A 20,810-nucleotide genomic window follows, 5' to 3' on the forward strand; every position below is an offset into this window, starting at 1 on the left:
AGAAATGTATATTGCAACTAAAGCGGAAGACTCTATTTATAGAGTTCCGAGAACATTACAGGATAATAAACAAATACTATAATCTAAAAGAAGTATCCATGCAAGGCACGCTGGACAATACATAGTGAATACATAAGTTAAAAAAACACTAAGTCTTTGTTCTGATATGAAGGTTGCGGATGGCGTCGACACTTCTTGTTGCGGTAGCAGAAGCAACATTGTGGTAGTGAGGGGGGCTTCAGATTGAGGTTCAAGATGGTCACTTTCTTGATTCAACATAATCTTTAAGAAGGCACAAACAGACTGAGAAACTTGTCGAGTCCATAGAGGAACTCGACGAGTTAAGTCATTTTATCCTGATTCTGTATCGCTTTATCGTGACTACGAGTGGCAAATAAACTCAACGAGTCAGGGTGGTGACTCAACGAGTTGGATTGCAATTTCGGGATTTCTGGTTTATTGAACTTGGCGAGTTGATGGGTCAACTCTGAGAGTTGAGTCAACCCGGAATGTTGACTTTGAATAGGGGTAAAGTAGTTATTTAACCCTAAGAAAGATTTTGGATATTGATGGAGTATTGTTTTGATGATGTTAGCTGGGGAGTCACGGAAGCAACCGACAAAGATTCCTCACTAAGAGATTCAACAGCCAACTTTGTGAGGTGAGTTTTCCTCCTAGTTTGAACGGGTCAAAGGCACCAAGGACGGCTCATATACGTTACGCGTATAGATCAGTAGTTGAGTGTGGGTGGGGCATGTATCTCTTCGTTCAACTCGGGCTGTTCGATTTGAATAGTCGCTTCCTCTCGATTTTGCTGGAGCAAACGCCTGGTTTCCTCCATTTGACGATCCAACATTGCCTGGATCATCGCTTGCACTCCGGCCATCGTTATTGGTCCGACAACGGCTTCCACAACTGGTATTTGCTCGATCACGGGGGGTTGGTGTCCGTTTCCATTTGCATTTACGTTTCCGCTACGAGTCCTTACCATCTTGATCTATACACCGAATAAGGTGAATTCAGATCTTTATTTAGGAGAGACGTTTTAAATCGTCCTTATCACTCCGAAACGTTTACATGCTAGTTCTAATATCGTAGTCGTACGTTTAGAATCCTAAACACATAAGGTTTCCAGATCCGGTCGGCAACAGACCATAGATCCGAACAAAATAACAGCATATCATGCATAAAGCATTTAGCACATAAAAGCATTTTAGGCACAATTCCTAAAATAAGCTAGTGCTCACACCTCACAATCATCGCTTAACATTCTAAGTTTAAGTCTAGAAATCCTACAAATTCCTAGTTCGCTTAAACTAATGCTCTGATACCAACTGAGACATCCCCAAAATCACGGCCAGAAAAGACCGGTTTGTTTATGCTTTGTTTAAAAATCAGAGTAACATTTTAAATAAAAGTGTTGCGGAATTTGTCCCAAAACAATAACATGATAAAGATTTATCAAAAGCATTTCCATAGAAATGTATTTCATTAAAAGACTCGGGATGTCATGTTCGTACAGATCAAAAGCATAAACAGTACAATACAAGCCTTACTACATTATTTCATATCTACAGGCCTATATCCGTAATCCCTCGTCCAAACATCATATATATGCTCAAGCGCCACTACCTGTAATACATAAAACTGAGTGGGTCAGGCTTGGGAGCCTGGTGAGCACATAGGGTTTTCAACCCACAATAAATAAGTTTATTAATTTCATCAATCAACAATAACCCGATTACCCGTTCCCGTTATCCTCACTTTACGTCCCTAAACACCTATCATAAGGGACCTAGCCTAAGGATCATCATCGGGACGGACACTACTGCTAAGGGGATTCCTCAGCAATAAATGTCCTAATAGGCAACCATGTGGGGGATGGAGTACATCTGGTGAGCACACAGTTCAAATAAACACCTACAGGTTGCGAGCCTGCTAGTGTTCCACTGGACTGTCTAGAATAGTCCGTGGTCGTCATCTATACTCCGCTAGATGACTGGATCATCAATAACATCTATAACGAGGCCTCTCGTTATTTTATTTTGTCACACAGCAACTATTACATCTACCCATGTTTTACCCAACACATTTTGTAGATATAAAATACATATACAGTTTAAATCTTTGAAAACATGTATAAAACGTTCATCCAGCATAGATAGCAAGTATTCAGATAATATTCACACATAGCACGTAATTTATATTAAATACTTCATATCTATGTGTAAGCTGAAAGTAACTATGCACTCACCTGAAAAGGTGGTGATTCCGAACTCAGACAGCGCTTCGCTTCTTAAATAGAATTTTCTTCGACGAAACCTAGTATTATTACCACTAGAGTTTAGTCTATTATTCGCCGAGACTAATTAATAGTCTAGCTATTATTATTATTATATAAGCGTTAAAAAAAATACTTATATAACCCATAATAATAGCCCAAGTATTTATTATAAGTTCATAATAACAATACTAATTTTAAATATAAGCTATATTAAAATAAGGTAAGCATAACTTACTTACAATGGGGTTTTAGCTAGGAGTCGGGCTCTGCAGGGGCAGAACTTCGTCGCTGAATCTTTCTAAGAAAGATTCGTGCAGCGCTTCAGCGCTCACCTTACTATACTAAACTACAGAAAGAGAAGTCGAATCACGAGGGACCGAAATGCTCGGGGGATAAGGAGAGAAAGACTCTTGAATCAAGAGAATGGTGCAAGAAATATGAGAGCCCAAGGCTCTTATTTATACTAATTGAATTTTCAAAAACTACCCTCCATAATTACTTAATGACCTTTTAGTTATATAAACAACTAAACACCCCTCTATAATACTATTTTAAATGGATTTAATGATATTTGTACTAAACTAATGTCGAAAGAACTCAATATTAGTCTTATAATGACCGCATCGTCGATACCTTTCTAATGATATATACATATGTATATATATGTGTACGTATACATGATTTATACTTTATTTTAATACGTAAATATGCTATTATAATTTGTAACTCGTTCATACAAACTCCGTTTTTGACGTTATTTATATCCACGCGTAGGTAAAATCAATATCTACAACTTTCATTTAGACTCTATCGGCTAATTCTCGACCGATCTCAAATTTAACAGTAGGAGGAGTTTAGACTGTTAAATGACCGCGAAGAGTTCATAACTCCTTCATACGGACTCCGTTTTCGTCTGTCTTTTTACCTTTGAGTTCCTATTAATGAGATCTTCAACTCTCATTTAGGTCATGTAAGCCAAAAACCGCTCGAACTAAAATTCGAGTTTCAGGCCGTGCACTGCTAAGCCGAATCTTAGAAAAATCATAACTTTTTCATACGAAGTCAGATTTGGGCGTTCTTTTTATCGATGTTCTTAGTTTAACATATTCTACGACTTTTGTTTAGATTGCTAAGGCTAAAAAGTCTCTTATCGTAAATTCACTATTTACGTCTCCCGGTGCCGTGCCGGTTTTGTCGTAAAACTTCGGCGGGCCATAACTTCTTCCTTATAGCTCGGATTTCGGCATTCTTTATATGTACGGAAACCTTGAGACGTATTCTACAACTTTATGTAGAGATATCGGGATTATCTCACACTTTAATTTTGACGCTCATTTTTATTCTTTATTAATTATACATTTATAATTAAATAATAAACACATAAACACACATAATTCACATAATACTCAAATATTTTATATTTATTACTTCAAAAAGAGTTACAATAGTTGACCTAGACTATTACATTGACAAAAATGCTTAGCCCTGAAAACCCGGGCGTTACAATTCTCTCCCCCTTAGGATGATTCCGTCCCGGAATCATGCATCAGCAAACAGATGTGGATAGCGACTCATCATGTCATCCTCTGTTTCCCAAGTGAGATTCGGCCCATTCGAATGTTTCCATCGGACTAGCACCAAGTTGACCATCTTGTGTCGTAACTTCTTAGTCTTATGGTCAATAATTGCCTCAGGCTCTTCGATCAGCCTTTTATTCTCATCCATCCTTAATTCCGAGATTGGAATTATGTCGGGAACATCTCCCATGAATTTCCTCAAATAACACACATGGAAGGTGTTATGAATACCATTGAGTTCTTCGGGCAATTCCAGCTTGTAAGCTTGGTTCCCAATCTTCTGAAGAACTTTGAACGGTCCAATAAACCTTGGACTCAACTTTCCTCGTTTCCCAAATCGTATAAGTCCCTTCCACGGTGAGACTTTAAGTAAAACGGAATCCCCAACTTCGAAGTTTATCGGTCGTCTTTTCTTGTCAGCATAGCTCTTCTGACGATCCTGAGCTGCTAACATTCTTTCCCGAATCAACTTCAATTTCTCAGCAGTCTCATGGACTATCTCGGGGCCCATAAACTGCTTCTCTCCGGCTTCAAGCCAACAAGACGGCGTACGACACTTCTGTCCATACAAGGCTTGATAAGGTGCCATCTTGATGCTCGAGTGAAAACTATTGTTGTAGGAAAATTCTACTAGAGGTAAGTGTTCATCCCAATTCCCTTGGAATTCGAGGGTACATGCTCTCAGCATATCTTCCAACGTCTGAATCGTTCTTTCGCTCTGACCATCAGTTTGCGGATGGTAAGCAGTACTCAAACACAAATTTGTACCCAACTCCTCTTGTAGACTCCTCCAAAACCTCGACGTGAAACGACTATCACGATCTGATACAATCGTAAGAGGGACACCGTGAAGTCTTACAATTTCCTTCACGTAAGCATTTGCGAGCTTATCCATAGACCACTTCTCGTTGGCTGCTATGAAGTGTGCACTCTTGGTGAAACAATCCACGACTACCCAAATCATGTCGTGTCCGTTCTTCGTTCTGGGCAGTTTAGTCACAAAATCCATGGTGATGTCTTCCCATTTACCCATGGGTACAGGTAAAGGTTCTAAACTCCCATACGGTTTCTGATGTTGTGCCTTAACCCTCGCGCATGTTACACACTCAGCCACATACTTCGCAACATCGAGCTTCATCGTCGGCCACCAGTAGTAGGGCTTTAGGTCCCTATACATTTTAGTGCTACCGGGATGAATCGAGTACATGGTCTTGTGTGCTTCTTCCATTAGAAGATCTCTTATTCCTCCCGTCTTAGGTACCCAAATTCGATCTTGGAATACCTTCAGTCCTCGACTGTTCGTACCGAACACTAACGTCTTTCCCAAACGTTCTTCCTTTCGGTCATTCTTTTCTAAGGCTTCTTCTTGAGCTTTCCTGATACTTTCCACAATCGTCGAGACGACTTCAATTCTTAACGCTCTTGGCCTTTTTCTTTCAAGATTGACTTTCCGACTGAGAGCATCAGCAACAATATTTGCTTTACCTGGGTGGTAAAGTATCTCACAGTCGTAGTCCTTGAGAAGTTCTAGCCAGCGTTGTTGCCTCATGTTCAACTCCTTCTGATTAAAGAGATACTGGAGACTCTTATGATCAGTGAAGAGCTTGCACTTCGTGCCGTAGAGGTAATGCCTCCATATCTTTAAGGCGAATACTACCGCTGCCAACTCCAGATCATGAGTGGGGTAGTTCTTTTCGTGCTCTTTCAATTGTCGAGATGCGTATGCTATCACCTTTTCTCTTTGGGTCAGAACACAACCTAACCCGACTCCAGATGCATCACTATAAACTGCGAAATCTTCGACTCCATCGGGTAGAGAAAGTATCGGTGCTTCACATAACTTCTTCTTTAGCTTCTCGAACGCCTCATCGTGTTTCTCACTCCATGTATACGTAGCTCCTTTATGGGTCAAAGATGTTAATGGAGCAGCTATCGAAGAAAAGCCTTGGATAAATCGTCGGTAATATCCGGCTAATCCTAGAAAGCTTCGAATCTCCGTGGGATTCTTCGGACGTTCCCACTTCATTACAGCCTCGATCTTGGCGGGGTCAACCATTATTCCTTCCTGGTTAACAACATGACCCAAGAATTGGACTTCCCGTATCCAAAAGTCGCATTTAGAGAACTTTGCAAAAAGCTTCTCCTTCTTTAACACCTCCAACACTTCTCGTAGATGCTTGCCATGCTCCTCATGGCTTTTCGAGTAAATGAGAATGTCGTCGATGAACACTATCACAGATTTATCGAGGAATGGTTTACAAACCCTATTCATCAAATCCATGAATGCTGCGGGAGCATTGGTTAGTCCGAATGACATAACCAAGAACTCGTAGTGTCCATATCTTGTTCTGAATGCAGTCTTCTCAATATCCTGCTCCCTCACCTTCAGCTGATGATATCCTGACCTAAGATCGATCTTTGAGAAGTAGCTCGAACCTTGCAGTTGATCGAATAGATCATCAATCCTTGGCAATGGATACTTGTTCTTCACCGTTGCCTTATTCAGCTCTCGGTAGTCTATGCACATCCTCATGCTTCCGTCCTTCTTCTTCACGAATAACACCGGAGCTCCCCAGGGTGATGAACTAGGTCGAATGAAACCGCTGTCCAACAGCTCCTGAAGTTGTGTCATGAGCTCCTTCATCTCCGTCGGTGCTAATCGGTAAGGTGCCTTTGCTATCGGTGTTGTTCCTGGTAATAAGTCTATACGAAACTCTACTTGCCTATCAGGTGGTAATCCGGGAAGATCTTCGGGAAAGACTTCCGGATAATCGCACACAACCGGTATATTCTGCACCTCTTTCTTTTCCTTCTTAGCATCGATTACGAATGCCAAGTATGATGCACATCCTTTGGATAAACATTTCCTGGCTTTCATCAGGGAGATGATTCCAGAATTTACTCTGCGTTTGTCCCCGTACACCATAAATGATTCCTTTCTGGGTGGGTTTATCCTAACTATCTTCTTTCGGCATAATATCTCAGCATCATTGGCGCTAAGCCAATCCATACCCAAAACGATGTCGAAACCGTTTAACTCTATGGGTAATAGTTCCTCATGGAATTCGTTTCCGTTTAGGTCAATGACGATGTTCCTAATACGATTACTAACAGGTACGAATTTGCCACTGGCAACTTCTACAATCAGGGCATTATCTAGTTTTTCTACAGGTAATGCTAATTTCGCACTAAATTTATGCGACACAAAGGAGTAATTGGCTCCGGATTCAAATAGTATATTTGCAGGCAAACCATTTACAAGAAAGGTACCTGAAGCGACGTCTGCTGCCTCCTTTGCAGCCTCGAGCGTCAACTGAAAGGCTCTCGCCTTTGGCTTTGGTGGTATGTTGGGCCTTCCCGCATCTTTCTTCCTTGGGCAATCCTTAGCAATATGCCCTTCTTCACGACACTCGTAGCACACCTTCTTGTTGGTGGTGCACTCATTAGCATAATGCCCTGTTTTCCCACACTTGTAGCAGGTTACTTCATCACCACATTTTCCTGAGTGCTTCTTATTGCACTTCTCGCACCATTTAAATTCGTTTCCTCCCCCGAATTTTTTTGAACCGAACTTGCTCTTCTTTTTGTTGGGTTTAGCAGACCCTTCAAATTTCCTCTTCTCGCCAACCTCGATTTTGCTGGCAGCTCTTCCCTTAATCATGTCGTCCACAGACTTGGCAGCCCAGATAGCTGCCTCCAAAGTAGGTGCCTGACGTACTGGCACCGCGTACTCCCATGGAAGTCCCTTCGCGTACTTATCAATTTTCGTCAGCTCATCCGGAACAAGACGCATGGCAAACTCCATCTTTTCTGTGAAGTTGTTCGTGTATTCATCGATTGACATGTTTCCCTTCTTCAGGGTTAGAAACTGGTTCTCTAACTCTAGCAGGTTTTGAGCAGAGCAGTATTTTCTTTTGAATTGCACCAGAAATTCTGCCCATGTCAGTTGCAGGGGCTTGTTGGGGCTTAAAGTCTTCCCCAAGGTATTCCACCAACGTACAACGCCTCCTCGAAACTGACGTACTGCAAATGTGGTTTGTAGCTTTCCTCTGCAACCGCACGTCATGAAAGCTAACTCCATCTCCGAGATCCAATCCATGACCCCGATTGGATCCTCTTTTCCCGTGAAAGTTGATGGCTTGCAAGTCAGAAAATCCTTGTACTTGCATCCATTCCTCTCGACTTCGTCACCTTGGTTGTTTTGTTGAACTATTGGTGGGTTGGCTTGACCAACGGTTCCACTATAGTCTCCTTCCTCAGTCTGCCCTTCGTTCAACTCGGGCTGTTCGATTTGAATAGTCGCTTCCTCTCGATTTTGCTGGAGCAAACGCCTGGTTTCCTCCATTTGACGATCCAACATTGCCTGGATCATCGCTTGCACTCCGGCCATCGTTATTGGTCCGACAACGGCTTCCACAACTGGTATTTGCTCGATCACGGGGGGTTGGTGTCCGTTTCCATTTGCATTTACGTTTCCGCTACGAGTCCTTACCATCTTGATCTATACACCGAATAAGGTGAATTCAGATCTTTATTTAGGAGAGACGTTTTAAATCGTCCTTATCACTCCGAAACGTTTACATGCTAGTTCTAATATCGTAGTCGTACGTTTAGAATCCTAAACACATAAGGTTTCCAGATCCGGTCGGCAACAGACCATAGATCCGAACAAAATAACAGCATATCATGCATAAAGCATTTAGCACATAAAAGCATTTTAGGCACAATTCCTAAAATAAGCTAGTGCTCACACCTCACAATCATCGCTTAACATTCTAAGTTTAAGTCTAGAAATCCTACAAATTCCTAGTTCGCTTAAACTAATGCTCTGATACCAACTGAGACATCCCCAAAATCACGGCCAGAAAAGACCGGTTTGTTTATGCTTTGTTTAAAAATCAGAGTAACATTTTAAATAAAAGTGTTGCGGAATTTGTCCCAAAACAATAACATGATAAAGATTTATCAAAAGCATTTCCATAGAAATGTATTTCATTAAAAGACTCGGGATGTCATGTTCGTACAGATCAAAAGCATAAACAGTACAATACAAGCCTTACTACATTATTTCATATCTACAGGCCTATATCCGTAATCCCTCGTCCAAACATCATATATATGCTCAAGCGCCACTACCTGTAATACATAAAACTGAGTGGGTCAGGCTTGGGAGCCTGGTGAGCACATAGGGTTTTCAACCCACAATAAATAAGTTTATTAATTTCATCAATCAACAATAACCCGATTACCCGTTCCCGTTATCCTCACTTTACGTCCCTAAACACCTATCATAAGGGACCTAGCCTAAGGATCATCATCGGGACGGACACTACTGCTAAGGGGATTCCTCAGCAATAAATGTCCTAATAGGCAACCATGTGGGGGATGGAGTACATCTGGTGAGCACACAGTTCAAATAAACACCTACAGGTTGCGAGCCTGCTAGTGTTCCACTGGACTGTCTAGAATAGTCCGTGGTCGTCATCTATACTCCGCTAGATGACTGGATCATCAATAACATCTATAACGAGGCCTCTCGTTATTTTATTTTGTCACACAGCAACTATTACATCTACCCATGTTTTACCCAACACATTTTGTAGATATAAAATACATATACAGTTTAAATCTTTGAAAACATGTATAAAACGTTCATCCAGCATAGATAGCAAGTATTCAGATAATATTCACACATAGCACGTAATTTATATTAAATACTTCATATCTATGTGTAAGCTGAAAGTAACTATGCACTCACCTGAAAAGGTGGTGATTCCGAACTCAGACAGCGCTTCGCTTCTTAAATAGAATTTTCTTCGACGAAACCTAGTATTATTACCACTAGAGTTTAGTCTATTATTCGCCGAGACTAATTAATAGTCTAGCTATTATTATTATTATATAAGCGTTAAAAAAAATACTTATATAACCCATAATAATAGCCCAAGTATTTATTATAAGTTCATAATAACAATACTAATTTTAAATATAAGCTATATTAAAATAAGGTAAGCATAACTTACTTACAATGGGGTTTTAGCTAGGAGTCGGGCTCTGCAGGGGCAGAACTTCGTCGCTGAATCTTTCTAAGAAAGATTCGTGCAGCGCTTCAGCGCTCACCTTACTATACTAAACTACAGAAAGAGAAGTCGAATCACGAGGGACCGAAATGCTCGGGGGATAAGGAGAGAAAGACTCTTGAATCAAGAGAATGGTGCAAGAAATATGAGAGCCCAAGGCTCTTATTTATACTAATTGAATTTTCAAAAACTACCCTCCATAATTACTTAATGACCTTTTAGTTATATAAACAACTAAACACCCCTCTATAATACTATTTTAAATGGATTTAATGATATTTGTACTAAACTAATGTCGAAAGAACTCAATATTAGTCTTATAATGACCGCATCGTCGATACCTTTCTAATGATATATACATATGTATATATATGTGTACGTATACATGATTTATACTTTATTTTAATACGTAAATATGCTATTATAATTTGTAACTCGTTCATACAAACTCCGTTTTTGACGTTATTTATATCCACGCGTAGGTAAAATCAATATCTACAACTTTCATTTAGACTCTATCGGCTAATTCTCGACCGATCTCAAATTTAACAGTAGGAGGAGTTTAGACTGTTAAATGACCGCGAAGAGTTCATAACTCCTTCATACGGACTCCGTTTTCGTCTGTCTTTTTACCTTTGAGTTCCTATTAATGAGATCTTCAACTCTCATTTAGGTCATGTAAGCCAAAAACCGCTCGAACTAAAATTCGAGTTTCAGGCCGTGCACTGCTAAGCCGAATCTTAGAAAAATCATAACTTTTTCATACGAAGTCAGATTTGGGCGTTCTTTTTATCGATGTTCTTAGTTTAACATATTCTACGACTTTTGTTTAGATTGCTAAGGCTAAAAAGTCTCTTATCGTAAATTCACTATTTACGTCTCCCGGTGCCGTGCCGGTTTTGTCGTAAAACTTCGGCGGGCCATAACTTCTTCTTTATAGCTCGGATTTCGGCATTCTTTATATGTACGGAAACCTTGAGACGTATTCTACAACTTTATGTAGAGATATCGGGATTATCTCACACTTTAATTTTGACGCTCATTTTTATTCTTTATTAATTATACATTTATAATTAAATAATAAACACATAAACACACATAATTCACATAATACTCAAATATTTTATATTTATTACTTCAAAAAGAGTTACAATAGTTGACCTAGACTATTACATTGACAAAAATGCTTAGCCCTGAAAACCCGGGCGTTACACAAACCTAGCAATTGAATATGATAGATTTGATATATATATATATATATATATATATATATATATAGAGAGAGAGAGAGAGAGAGAGAGAGAGAGAGAGAGAGAGAAAGAGAGAGATTTATTAATTTGTTATATGGTTAATAATTAATTAGAAACCATAATAAGTGATTTATTAATATGTTGTGAGAATAATATATTAATTGGAAATCATATTGTTTAATTAATAATTAATAAAAAATTAATTGAAAATAATTTTGGGATTAATTTGAATAATTAAAAATGCAGAGTTTGTTTTGTTATTTATTGACAGTTGAGCAAAAGGAACCCATGAACCTCATTAGACGAGGTGGACAAAAATCTCTTGTGAAAGCCCAAGGAATTTAATCCAAGCCCTTTGAAAGAGAGGAATGAGTTGCTTGGTCACCAAGCAAAGGGATTAGGGTTTCCTCTTTAAACCCTAGCTTTGACACCAAACTACCTCGGCTATAAAAAGACAATTGACCTTAGATTTTCGTCTAACACTTCCCCTTGTAGGTTTAGTGATAGTTTCATTTTATTTACTTCTTTTTATAGTTTATTTTAGTTTATTTCATCCATAATTTAGATAATTTCCATGCATGTTTTCCTTTTTGTTATTTTATGACTGTTTCGAGTACTTTCGAATTTTGTGAGAAAAATTGTAGGTTTTTGGGTTTAGCAGAGCGGGAATGTTTGGGACGTATGGAAAGCGATGGAAATTGGTGGACGTCGATAATTATAGGCTTGGTGATAATGGAGTTGGTGTATTGAGCGGGTTTGATGATTATTTGAAGGCTTGGAGAAAAAGAAATTTGAATTTGCAAGAACCGGAAGAATATTCGAGCGTGTGGAGATTATTAACCAAGTGAGTTTACGAGCTATGGGTGATTTGAAAAAGTCATCTTAGGCTTAAATTGAAGAAAACATGAAGAATATTGGGTTACAAGCATAATGGATTCGTTATGGGCAAGTGGGCTAAGTCCATTGGAGGCCTAAATCACAAAAGAGCCCAAATTACACAAGAACCCAGCTCAGTACGCGGTCTACCCACGCAACAGCATGCAGGTCGCGCAACCCTCTGCAGGGGCAGTTCCAAAAATTCTTGTTTTGAGCTATATGAGGAAGTTTGGTGTGCGACTTTTCTAAACTCTTAGACATTCGATTTTTGAAGATTCTCTCTGGAGTTTTGAAGACTTTTGAAGGCCAAGAACACCTCAAGAAGATCATCTTTTTACCTCTTAATTCTTGCTTAATGTTTGGTATAATCTTCTCTAACATTGTTTCTTTGAGTTTAGCCATGCTTGGCTAAACTAATCTTGGTTGAATTTTGTTGAATCCTTTGGACTTTTGTTGAATGTTGAAGAATCCATGAACATGTTCTTAAATATTTATGGGAATGTTTTGTGTTTTAACATCTTATCATTACTTGTATGTTTTAGTTCATGAGTTTAAATGTGTTTGTGGTGATTAGTTGGCTAAGTTATTGATTAAGTAAAGGATCCTCAAATTAGTAAGCAACAAATGATTTTTGTGTTGTTTTTGCTTCACACAATCATAAAAACATTTCCTCCAACATGGTGGTGAAAGCATTTGACCCCTCTTGGATTTGGTGACTTTTTGGTTCTTAATGCTGGCTAACTTTCACTAATTACATGCTTAATGGAAATTGTGACTTTAACTAAGGAAATTGTTATGAGATTCTATAACCATTTTAACAATTAAGAAAAGTCTAGGTAATCTCAAACTTCTTGGATTACTATAGGCAAATTAAGGATTTAAATCAAGTATTGCACCATTGGATTCTAATGATATGTTCATCAAAAGTCAAAGTGAGGAAACCTTAAGTCAACCATCATTCTCTTATTGATTTTACATCAAAATCCTATTTTTGTTGAAATTGTTTATTTAAATCTTAGTTTAATTTTAGTTTATTTCAAAAGACCAAAACCCCCCATTTTATTTTTATTGTTATTTTACAAGTATTTTTTACAAAGAGATTTTTCATAGAGTTATAAATTGAACCAGTCTTCGTGGATTCGATCCCTTTACCACTATACACTATTTTAGTGTGTGATAATTAGGGTTATTAATTTTGTTGGCCTCGACAACCACCATTTAGGGCCGAAATTCCACTATTATCCTCTATTTCTTCAAGCTCCTTGGTTGTTAAGGTTTGGGTTTGAACCATTAGAGGCACGACACTTTGTGGTGCTTGCTTCCGAGAGTCTTTTCAAGAAGGTTTTAATTAGTTATCCACTACAAAAACTAAAAGATATGTAAACCCTAACTCATATTAGATTATTGATAATTCACTAGGGTTTCTTATTTGACATTCAAAAGTTGTAAGTTCAATTAGAGAAAACATAGATCTTTAATTAGCGTTGCATGCACACATATGTTTATGTCTGTTATGCTCAAAACCCTTCAATTTGTGGGTTATTGCCCTAAATAGTGATTAGGTTTGGTTTAAATATGTTCAATGTGAGGAGCCATTATAACAACAACTTATGTGTAATTGTTTATCATCAGATAGAGGTAGGTCTCTTCACCATACTCGTGGGTCGAAGGCACCAATGTCGACCCACCAAATTATGTTTGTAGATGCTAGTTGTTTGTGTAATAATTGTATGTTTTGTATGTTGGACGGGGCCCGTTATGCTAGTTATGACGAGACTCATTATACTTATTGGGGGGGCCCCATTATGCGAGTTAGGGCGAGGCTCGTTATACTCATTGGGCGGGACCCGTTACGTAAGTTAGGGCGATGCCCATTGTACTCATTGGCGCGAGGCCTTTTACTTGTATGGCATGTAGTATTTTGTGGGAAAAGCTCTATGCTTATGGTTTAAGTTTATGTTTCAGATACTTTCAGTTCGAAGGGGAAGGACCGGTCTGATCGCAACGCATCCACACATGTCTAATATTTTTATAATTTTAGGATTGTATTCTAATAACTATTTTCACATTGACATATGTAACGCCCGGTTCCCAATACATATTTTTAATATAAGTTTTTTTTTTTGCATTTTTACTCTAGGACTCGACGAGTGAGAGGCCCCAACTCGTCGAGTAGATGCGAATTTTGGGATGCAGGTAAAAGAACCTACTCGCCGAGTCGGAAGCCCTGACTTGACGAGTAGACCTGTCTAGATGAAACCCTAAGTTTGAGGGTTTGCAACCTATTTAAACAACTTAAAGGGTCTTCACTCCAACCTCCATCACCCTCAGACTCTCTTCACGAAACCCTAATTGAATATTGAGTGTTCTTAAGCTTTTTGTGCCATTTTTGTGTTTTTAAAGCTTGAGAAGAAAGAGGAGGCTTGGGAGATCAAGAGAAAGCAAGTAGATCCAGAGGTTTTGGCACATTTCCAGCTCAGTTGAGGTATAAAGTTGATACATTGACTGTTCATTTCTTAGATCTCTATTTAGGGCTAGTTTCTACCTTTTTCTAAGTCATAGAGAAGCCATTTTCGGGATTGTGTGCATCAATGGGGTTATACATCCAGATCTTGAACCTTTAAGGGTTCCCATGGCATAAAGGTGCAAACTTTATGGCCATAGGAGTCCCATGCACCATGTAGACTTCATTGTGGGTCCTTATGAGCTAGTTAACCCATGCATGCACGTAAAGTTTGTAACTTTACGTGCTATATCAACCCTGGGAGGTCAGATCTATGTTCTTGATGCATTAAGTCCGACTGAAATCGACTGGATAGACATGGAATTTGGGGGACACGACGAGTCGTTCATTGGACTCGGTAAGTCGGGTTGTGGTTTCTCAACCTTTTCTGTTTCTAATCGATCTGGTTGAGTCTAAAAGAAAACTCAAGAAGATGGATGTGAATATGGGCTTGAAGATCAAATAACTCGAAGAGTTCAAGGATGAACTCGGCGAGTTCAATTTCCCAAATAGATGAAGAAGAAATTGATGAGTTCAAGGAAGAACTCGGCGAGTCAAGGACTAAAAACTTCAACTTGTATGAAGCGGAACTCGACGAGTTCAAGGATGAGCTCGACGAGTAATGAGCAAAAGGTCTCGATTCTGTATGAAGGAGAACTCGATGAGCGCTTGAAAGACTTGACGAGTATGATCGAAGTTCCAATATTTTGTGGTTCATGGAACTCGACGAGTTGGTGGACCAACTCGACGAGTTGAGTCAACCAGATGTTTGACTTTGAACGAAAGTTGGCTTTGACCAGGGTGTTGACCTTGAAATTGAATTTGACTAAAGTTGGTCCTTGAAAGGGTTAAGAGTATGCAATGGTAATTAATGAAGGTTGTTATGTGTAGGAGTTTGAGAGGAGTTGATCCCATCATCTAGGATAGTTCGGACACTTCATGACATTGAGGTGAGTTACCTTCTAGTAGAAGTGGGTCGAAGGCAGCAAGCCCGACCTACTAGTAAGAGTTATAGTAGAGATAATTGTCTTCGTGATAACTGTCTGGTATATTTCTTCTATGATTATATGCTAGCCTGATATGATGTTCTGTGATAGTAAGGGGAATAATCCCCATATTCGGTTAATAGGGCCAAGGGGTAGGTCGAGCACCCCAATATACTTGGCAATATGATTATGTTATGCTTTTATGTGGTAGTAGTAGGGGTGGAATAGTCCCCGTAACTGATTGAGATAAACCGGAAGGGTAGGTCGGACACCCCAATATGTCTGACAGGGGTAGGTTAGGCACCCCGATATGCCTAACAAGGGTAGGTTGAGCACCCCAATATTCTCATCAGGGTAGGTCGGATACCTAAATATGCCTAGAATTATGTGTTATGTATAATATGTGGTATGATGAGAGAACTCATTAAACTTCATGTTTACAATTTTCAATTTTGTTTTCAGGTACCTCTTCATCGAAGGGGAAGGAGCTGACAGGGTAGCAGCGCATCACACACACAAGATTTTAGCATTATTAGATTATTGGCATTGTACTTTGACATTATTAATATTTTTATAATATGGTTTTGAGACATATGATTGTGGTTTCATGAAATGATATGACTTGATGATGTTTTCTTATAAATGTTTTTCTAAAATGTTATATCAAAAATAAAATTTTTGGTTTGGAAAATTGAGATGTTACAACATACTTATGATGGTTTGACATGAATATTTGATGGTTTTGGTTAAATTAAAAATGAAATTTATTCTTATGATTTTGGGAAGTTATATATATATATATATATATATATATATATATATATATATATATATATATATATATATATATATATTATGAAATAGACTCAAATTAATTTGTCATCTACGAGAGAAAATGTTTAAAATACAACCTTTTATATGCTTTAATTTTTTAAAAAAGATATATTAATTTTAAAGTATTTTTTAAACTCGGCAAAATATTAACATTTTTTCTTAAAAAATACCCTAATCAATTACCTAATCATATATTTTATTCGGTAAATATACATGGAGTTATACGTAACATTTTATCCATCATTTATTTTGTCAAATAATATATCCATAAAAAAGTTAATAAAAAATTGACATGTGAAAACGGACGACAATGGTTATTACCTATCACACTTAGATTTTTGAAAAAATACAAAAACTTCAACAATAAAAATTGAAAAACATGATATTACAATGAAAAAAAATACTAATATGATAGGAAAAGTTAAAAATTATATTCTTATTCCACTATTTCTTAATTTTTGCTATCAAAATTAAGAAAAAACAATTAATAAAGAAATGAGAAATCAAGTAAATATTGATCCAAGGTTTTGGGGTATTGGAATTGGGATGAGATCTTGATTCTTGAATTAAAAAGAAAAAGCAAAAGATGCAAAAATTTCATTCAACCGGGAAGAGGCAGGGAGATGCCCGCTAACATATTTGGCACGAAATTCAAAACCCTCAAAATCTTCCCCAAAATTCAACCAAGCGCGCCTTTTACCCCCAATTTCTTGCCCCCAAAAACCATTTACGAGATTTCTACAACTCTTTCTCAGATTCAATTGCAGTAGCAACGAAGCTCACTCCTTTCTTTACCCTGTCTTCATCTACTGCCACTTGCACAATTCACTCAATAGCCCAAAACTTTTAACTAATTTCGGCGGGATCTTTCCTTCCACCTTATAGGGTTTTCGGGTGTTTCTGGATCTGTACTCGTGATTCTTTATACATACACAAACAGCGTCTGAATTCCAACGCAAATCTACACCTACACAGGTTTTGAATTATTGACTTTTGTGGGTTTTAATGGCTTCCGATATGGAAACCCTAGAGAGTGAAAAACGAGAAGATGTCCCCGACGTCGAAATGAAGGACAAGGAGGAATCCGAAAAGGAAGGCGAAGAAGCGCAAGCGAGTAAAGAAAAAGACGAAGAGAGCGAGGATGAAGAAGAAGCTAAAGACGAAGAGAGCGAAGATGATGAAGAAGAAGAATATAGCGCGAAAAAAGCCGAAGGCAGCTCGAAGAAAACGAAGGTCGATTCGAGTTCTAAATCACCTGCTACACCGACTGAGAGGCCAACCAGGGAAAGGAAGACCGTCGAACGTTATACGGCCATCGGCAATCTTTCTGCTAGCAAACCGATCTCCATACAGCAGGTATGTTACGATGGAAACCCCCTTTTTCTTTCATTGTTTTTCTGATTAGAAATTGTGTAAGTTTTCTTACTCGCGTCTGTACGAATGGATACAGGGCCCTGGAACTCAGCTCAAAGACATTCCAAACGGTACATATCATGATTATCTCTGTGCTTGATTTACGCTCACTTCTAAAGCTGGATTTGAAAAATTATCAAAAAGAATAAACCCTCGAAGCTCTTTAATCATTCACAGGAAAAAAACTATAATAACAGCACCTGATTGTTTCTCAATAACTATTAGTATCTAGTTCTGGGTATCTGGTTCTAACATGTCCTTACCTTTATAACCGATTATAGCTCTGTGTAGATGTATCCCACATGATAATTGTCTAGAATTATCTTTCTTTTTATCATATTGTCTCATGTCACTTTATGATCTGTGTCATTACAATTGAACCCTGTTTATCTAATATGGACTTTAAATCTTTAATCATATTTATATATCTTTATGTTGTTTATGCAAATCTCTATGTATATGTTGTTTCAGTGGCTTACAAGCTGTCAAAGAGGAAAGTTGATGAGAGCTTGCATTCACTGCATAGCATCCTTTTTGGAAAACGAACAAAGGTGAAAAATCAACAGATTTAGCAATCTATTTATCTTTATTTTTCTTCATATCTATGAAGGCTAAAAGTTTTTGTGGCTTCTAATTTGTTGATTATGATGCATATTTTTTCAGCCTAAAGTTTTGAAGAAGAACATTGGCATGTTCTCTGGCTTTGTATGGACTGATGATGAGGTAAAACCTTAATCTTTATGTAATATTTATTACTTGAATATCCATTTGTTGAATTTTCTTGAATTCATAAAATGTTTCATGTGTTGTTGATTTATATAAACAGCAGGAAAAACAGAGGTTAAAAGTGAAGGAGAAGCTTGAAAAATGTGTTAAAGAAAAGCTGTTTGACTTTTGTGATATTCTAAATCTTCAAGTTAACAAAACCACAAAGAAGGTAATCATCATCCATTTAATCATAATTTCATATCAGTAAATATAAAAACCATAAACTTTTGTTACAATGTTATAAACTTTATATCTTTTCAGGATGAAGTTGCATTAAAATTGTTGGAATTTCTACAATCTCCACATGCTACAACTGAAGTTCTCCTTGCTGAAAAAGAAGAGGTTTTTTTTTTCTTTTTACTAATAAAATATAAATGGTTGGATTTAATATATTGTGACAATAACAATGTTAAACTAAACTTTTATTTTTTTTATTTCATTTTCAGAAACGTAAAAGTAAAAAGCAAAAATCAAAGGCAAGAAAGAGCAAAACCCCAACAACGGTTTGTCTTTTTATTCAATTTTTACATTGCTGTATTATTATGCTTTTTGAAGCTCATTATAATTTGTTAAAATCTTGAATATGTTATTGCTATGTTTTTTTTCAAATGCAAATTACTTAAAATTCATTCCATTTTGACTTTTTATGTACTTATGTCATGTCAAAAATTGTTAATTTGGAAAAATGTATGAAACCTTTTTGTTTTGATTGGAAAAAAACAAAATGCAATTGGAAAATAAGAAAGATTATTTATTTTCCTGATATATTTCTGATTGCATCTATTTTTATTTCAGAAAAAATCTGGAGAAAAACGCAAACGTGCTTCAAAGAAACAAGAAGAAGAAGACAATGAAGAAGAGGAAGAAGAAGAAGAAGTTTCAGAGAGTGAAGAAGATGAATCCAATGAGGAAGATGAGAAGAAAGTTGAAAGCGTTGACCAAGAAGAAAAGTCAAAGAAAGACAATGATAATGAAGAAGAGGAAGAAGAGAAAGAAGAAGAAAAACAAGTCACAAGTGAAAAAAGCTCTTCAAAAAAAAGTGGAGAAAAATCAAAATCTGTTAAAAAAGAAACTAAATCCAGTAAAAAGACACCTGTGTCTGTTTCCTCTTCTAAATCAAAGAAGAGTCCCAAAGAGGAAAAGAAAGTCAAAAAGTCAGACACTGTAAAAGGTAAAGTCATAGTATATGATTGTTTTTTTTTCTTCTTCATAAATTGAATATCTGTTTTTTAATAAATAATATATTTTTAACAGGGAAAGGAAAAACCAATAAAAAGGCAAAAACAGAACCAACTAATGAAGAAATGCATGCTGTTGTAACTAAAATCTTGAAGGAAGTCGATTTCAACACTGTAAGCGAATCAAATTATTAAAAACATTTTTTTTTTCTTGTTAGACAAATTACGATTATGCCACTAATGTAGATTTTTTCTTTTTGTAATTCAGGCAACTTTATCAGACATTATCAAACAACTTGGTATGTTAAATTTCCCTCTCTACATTTTTTAATTTTGAAAAATGTCATGAACTTTTAAAAAAAAAAATAATTTGTTGTTTTAGGTACGCATTTTGGTCAGGATTTATTGAGCAGAAAAGCTGAAGTGAAGGCCATAATCACTGATGTCATAAACAACATGTCTGATGATGAAGAAGAAAAAGAAGAAGCTGAGCTGGCAAAGGCCGACAGCAGTGATGACGTGGATGACAACAAGGAGAACAATGATGACGAGGATGAAAACAAGGAGAAAGATGATGCTGACGAGGAGGATGACAGCAAGGACAGTGATTCATAATGTGGTTTTTAACTTTTGACTTTTTTTTTTTCGTTATTTGTACCATAGACCATTTTGTTGGGATCTTTTGAAGTTATTTTTTTTAAAAATTATTTATTAGGTTTTTGATGATATAAATTTTTCTCTACTTTTTTTTTATTTTTTTTTATTTTTTTATTGACTGGGTTATTAGTTTTAAGTGCTAAGATTCTGAATAGTTGGTATTGATGCATGTGCAACAAAATTATTTTGGAAATTAAGCACTGTTTTAGTGGTTGATGTTTATAATTGTCTCAATTGGTTATTTCCATTTTAATTCCTTTTATATTACGTTTATGAAAAATTAGCAAAAATTCTATCTGTATTTGCATGGTTGAGAATCAAATTTAATGATTTAGCAAATGATCACTGTTTTGGTGGTTGATTTGTGAATGTTAATTATCTTTAAAGTGTAATTAGCTGTCTAA

General features: G+C 37.1%; 1 protein-coding gene across 2 annotated transcripts; it reads left to right on the forward strand.

Annotated features, from left to right (window-relative positions):
* The first annotated feature begins 16,958 nt into the window (after positions 1-16,958).
* On the forward strand, positions 16,959-20,502 carry LOC145042605 (DEK domain-containing chromatin-associated protein 1-like). 2 transcript variants are annotated; one of them, XM_078991056.1, is made up of 11 exons: positions 16,959-17,746; positions 17,841-17,874; positions 18,275-18,354; positions 18,467-18,526; positions 18,633-18,740; positions 18,833-18,913; positions 19,018-19,074; positions 19,367-19,742; positions 19,826-19,923; positions 20,018-20,048; positions 20,132-20,502. In XM_078991056.1, the coding sequence occupies exons 1-11, from the start codon at positions 17,396-17,398 to the stop codon at positions 20,362-20,364; spliced, it is 1,509 nt and encodes a 502-aa protein (XP_078847182.1). In that variant the 5' UTR covers positions 16,959-17,395; the 3' UTR covers positions 20,365-20,502. The 2 variants fall into 2 exon arrangements, with proteins under 2 accessions (XP_078847182.1, XP_078847181.1); XM_078991055.1 differs by having other exon boundaries at positions 16,960-17,746; positions 18,630-18,740.
* Positions 20,503-20,810: the final 308 nt, after the last annotated feature.

Source organism: Lactuca saligna, chromosome 4 (genome assembly GCF_052625555.1).
Source record: "Lactuca saligna cultivar CGN05327 chromosome 4, ASM5262555v1, whole genome shotgun sequence".
Lineage (NCBI taxonomy): Eukaryota > Viridiplantae > Streptophyta > Magnoliopsida > Asterales > Asteraceae > Lactuca > Lactuca saligna.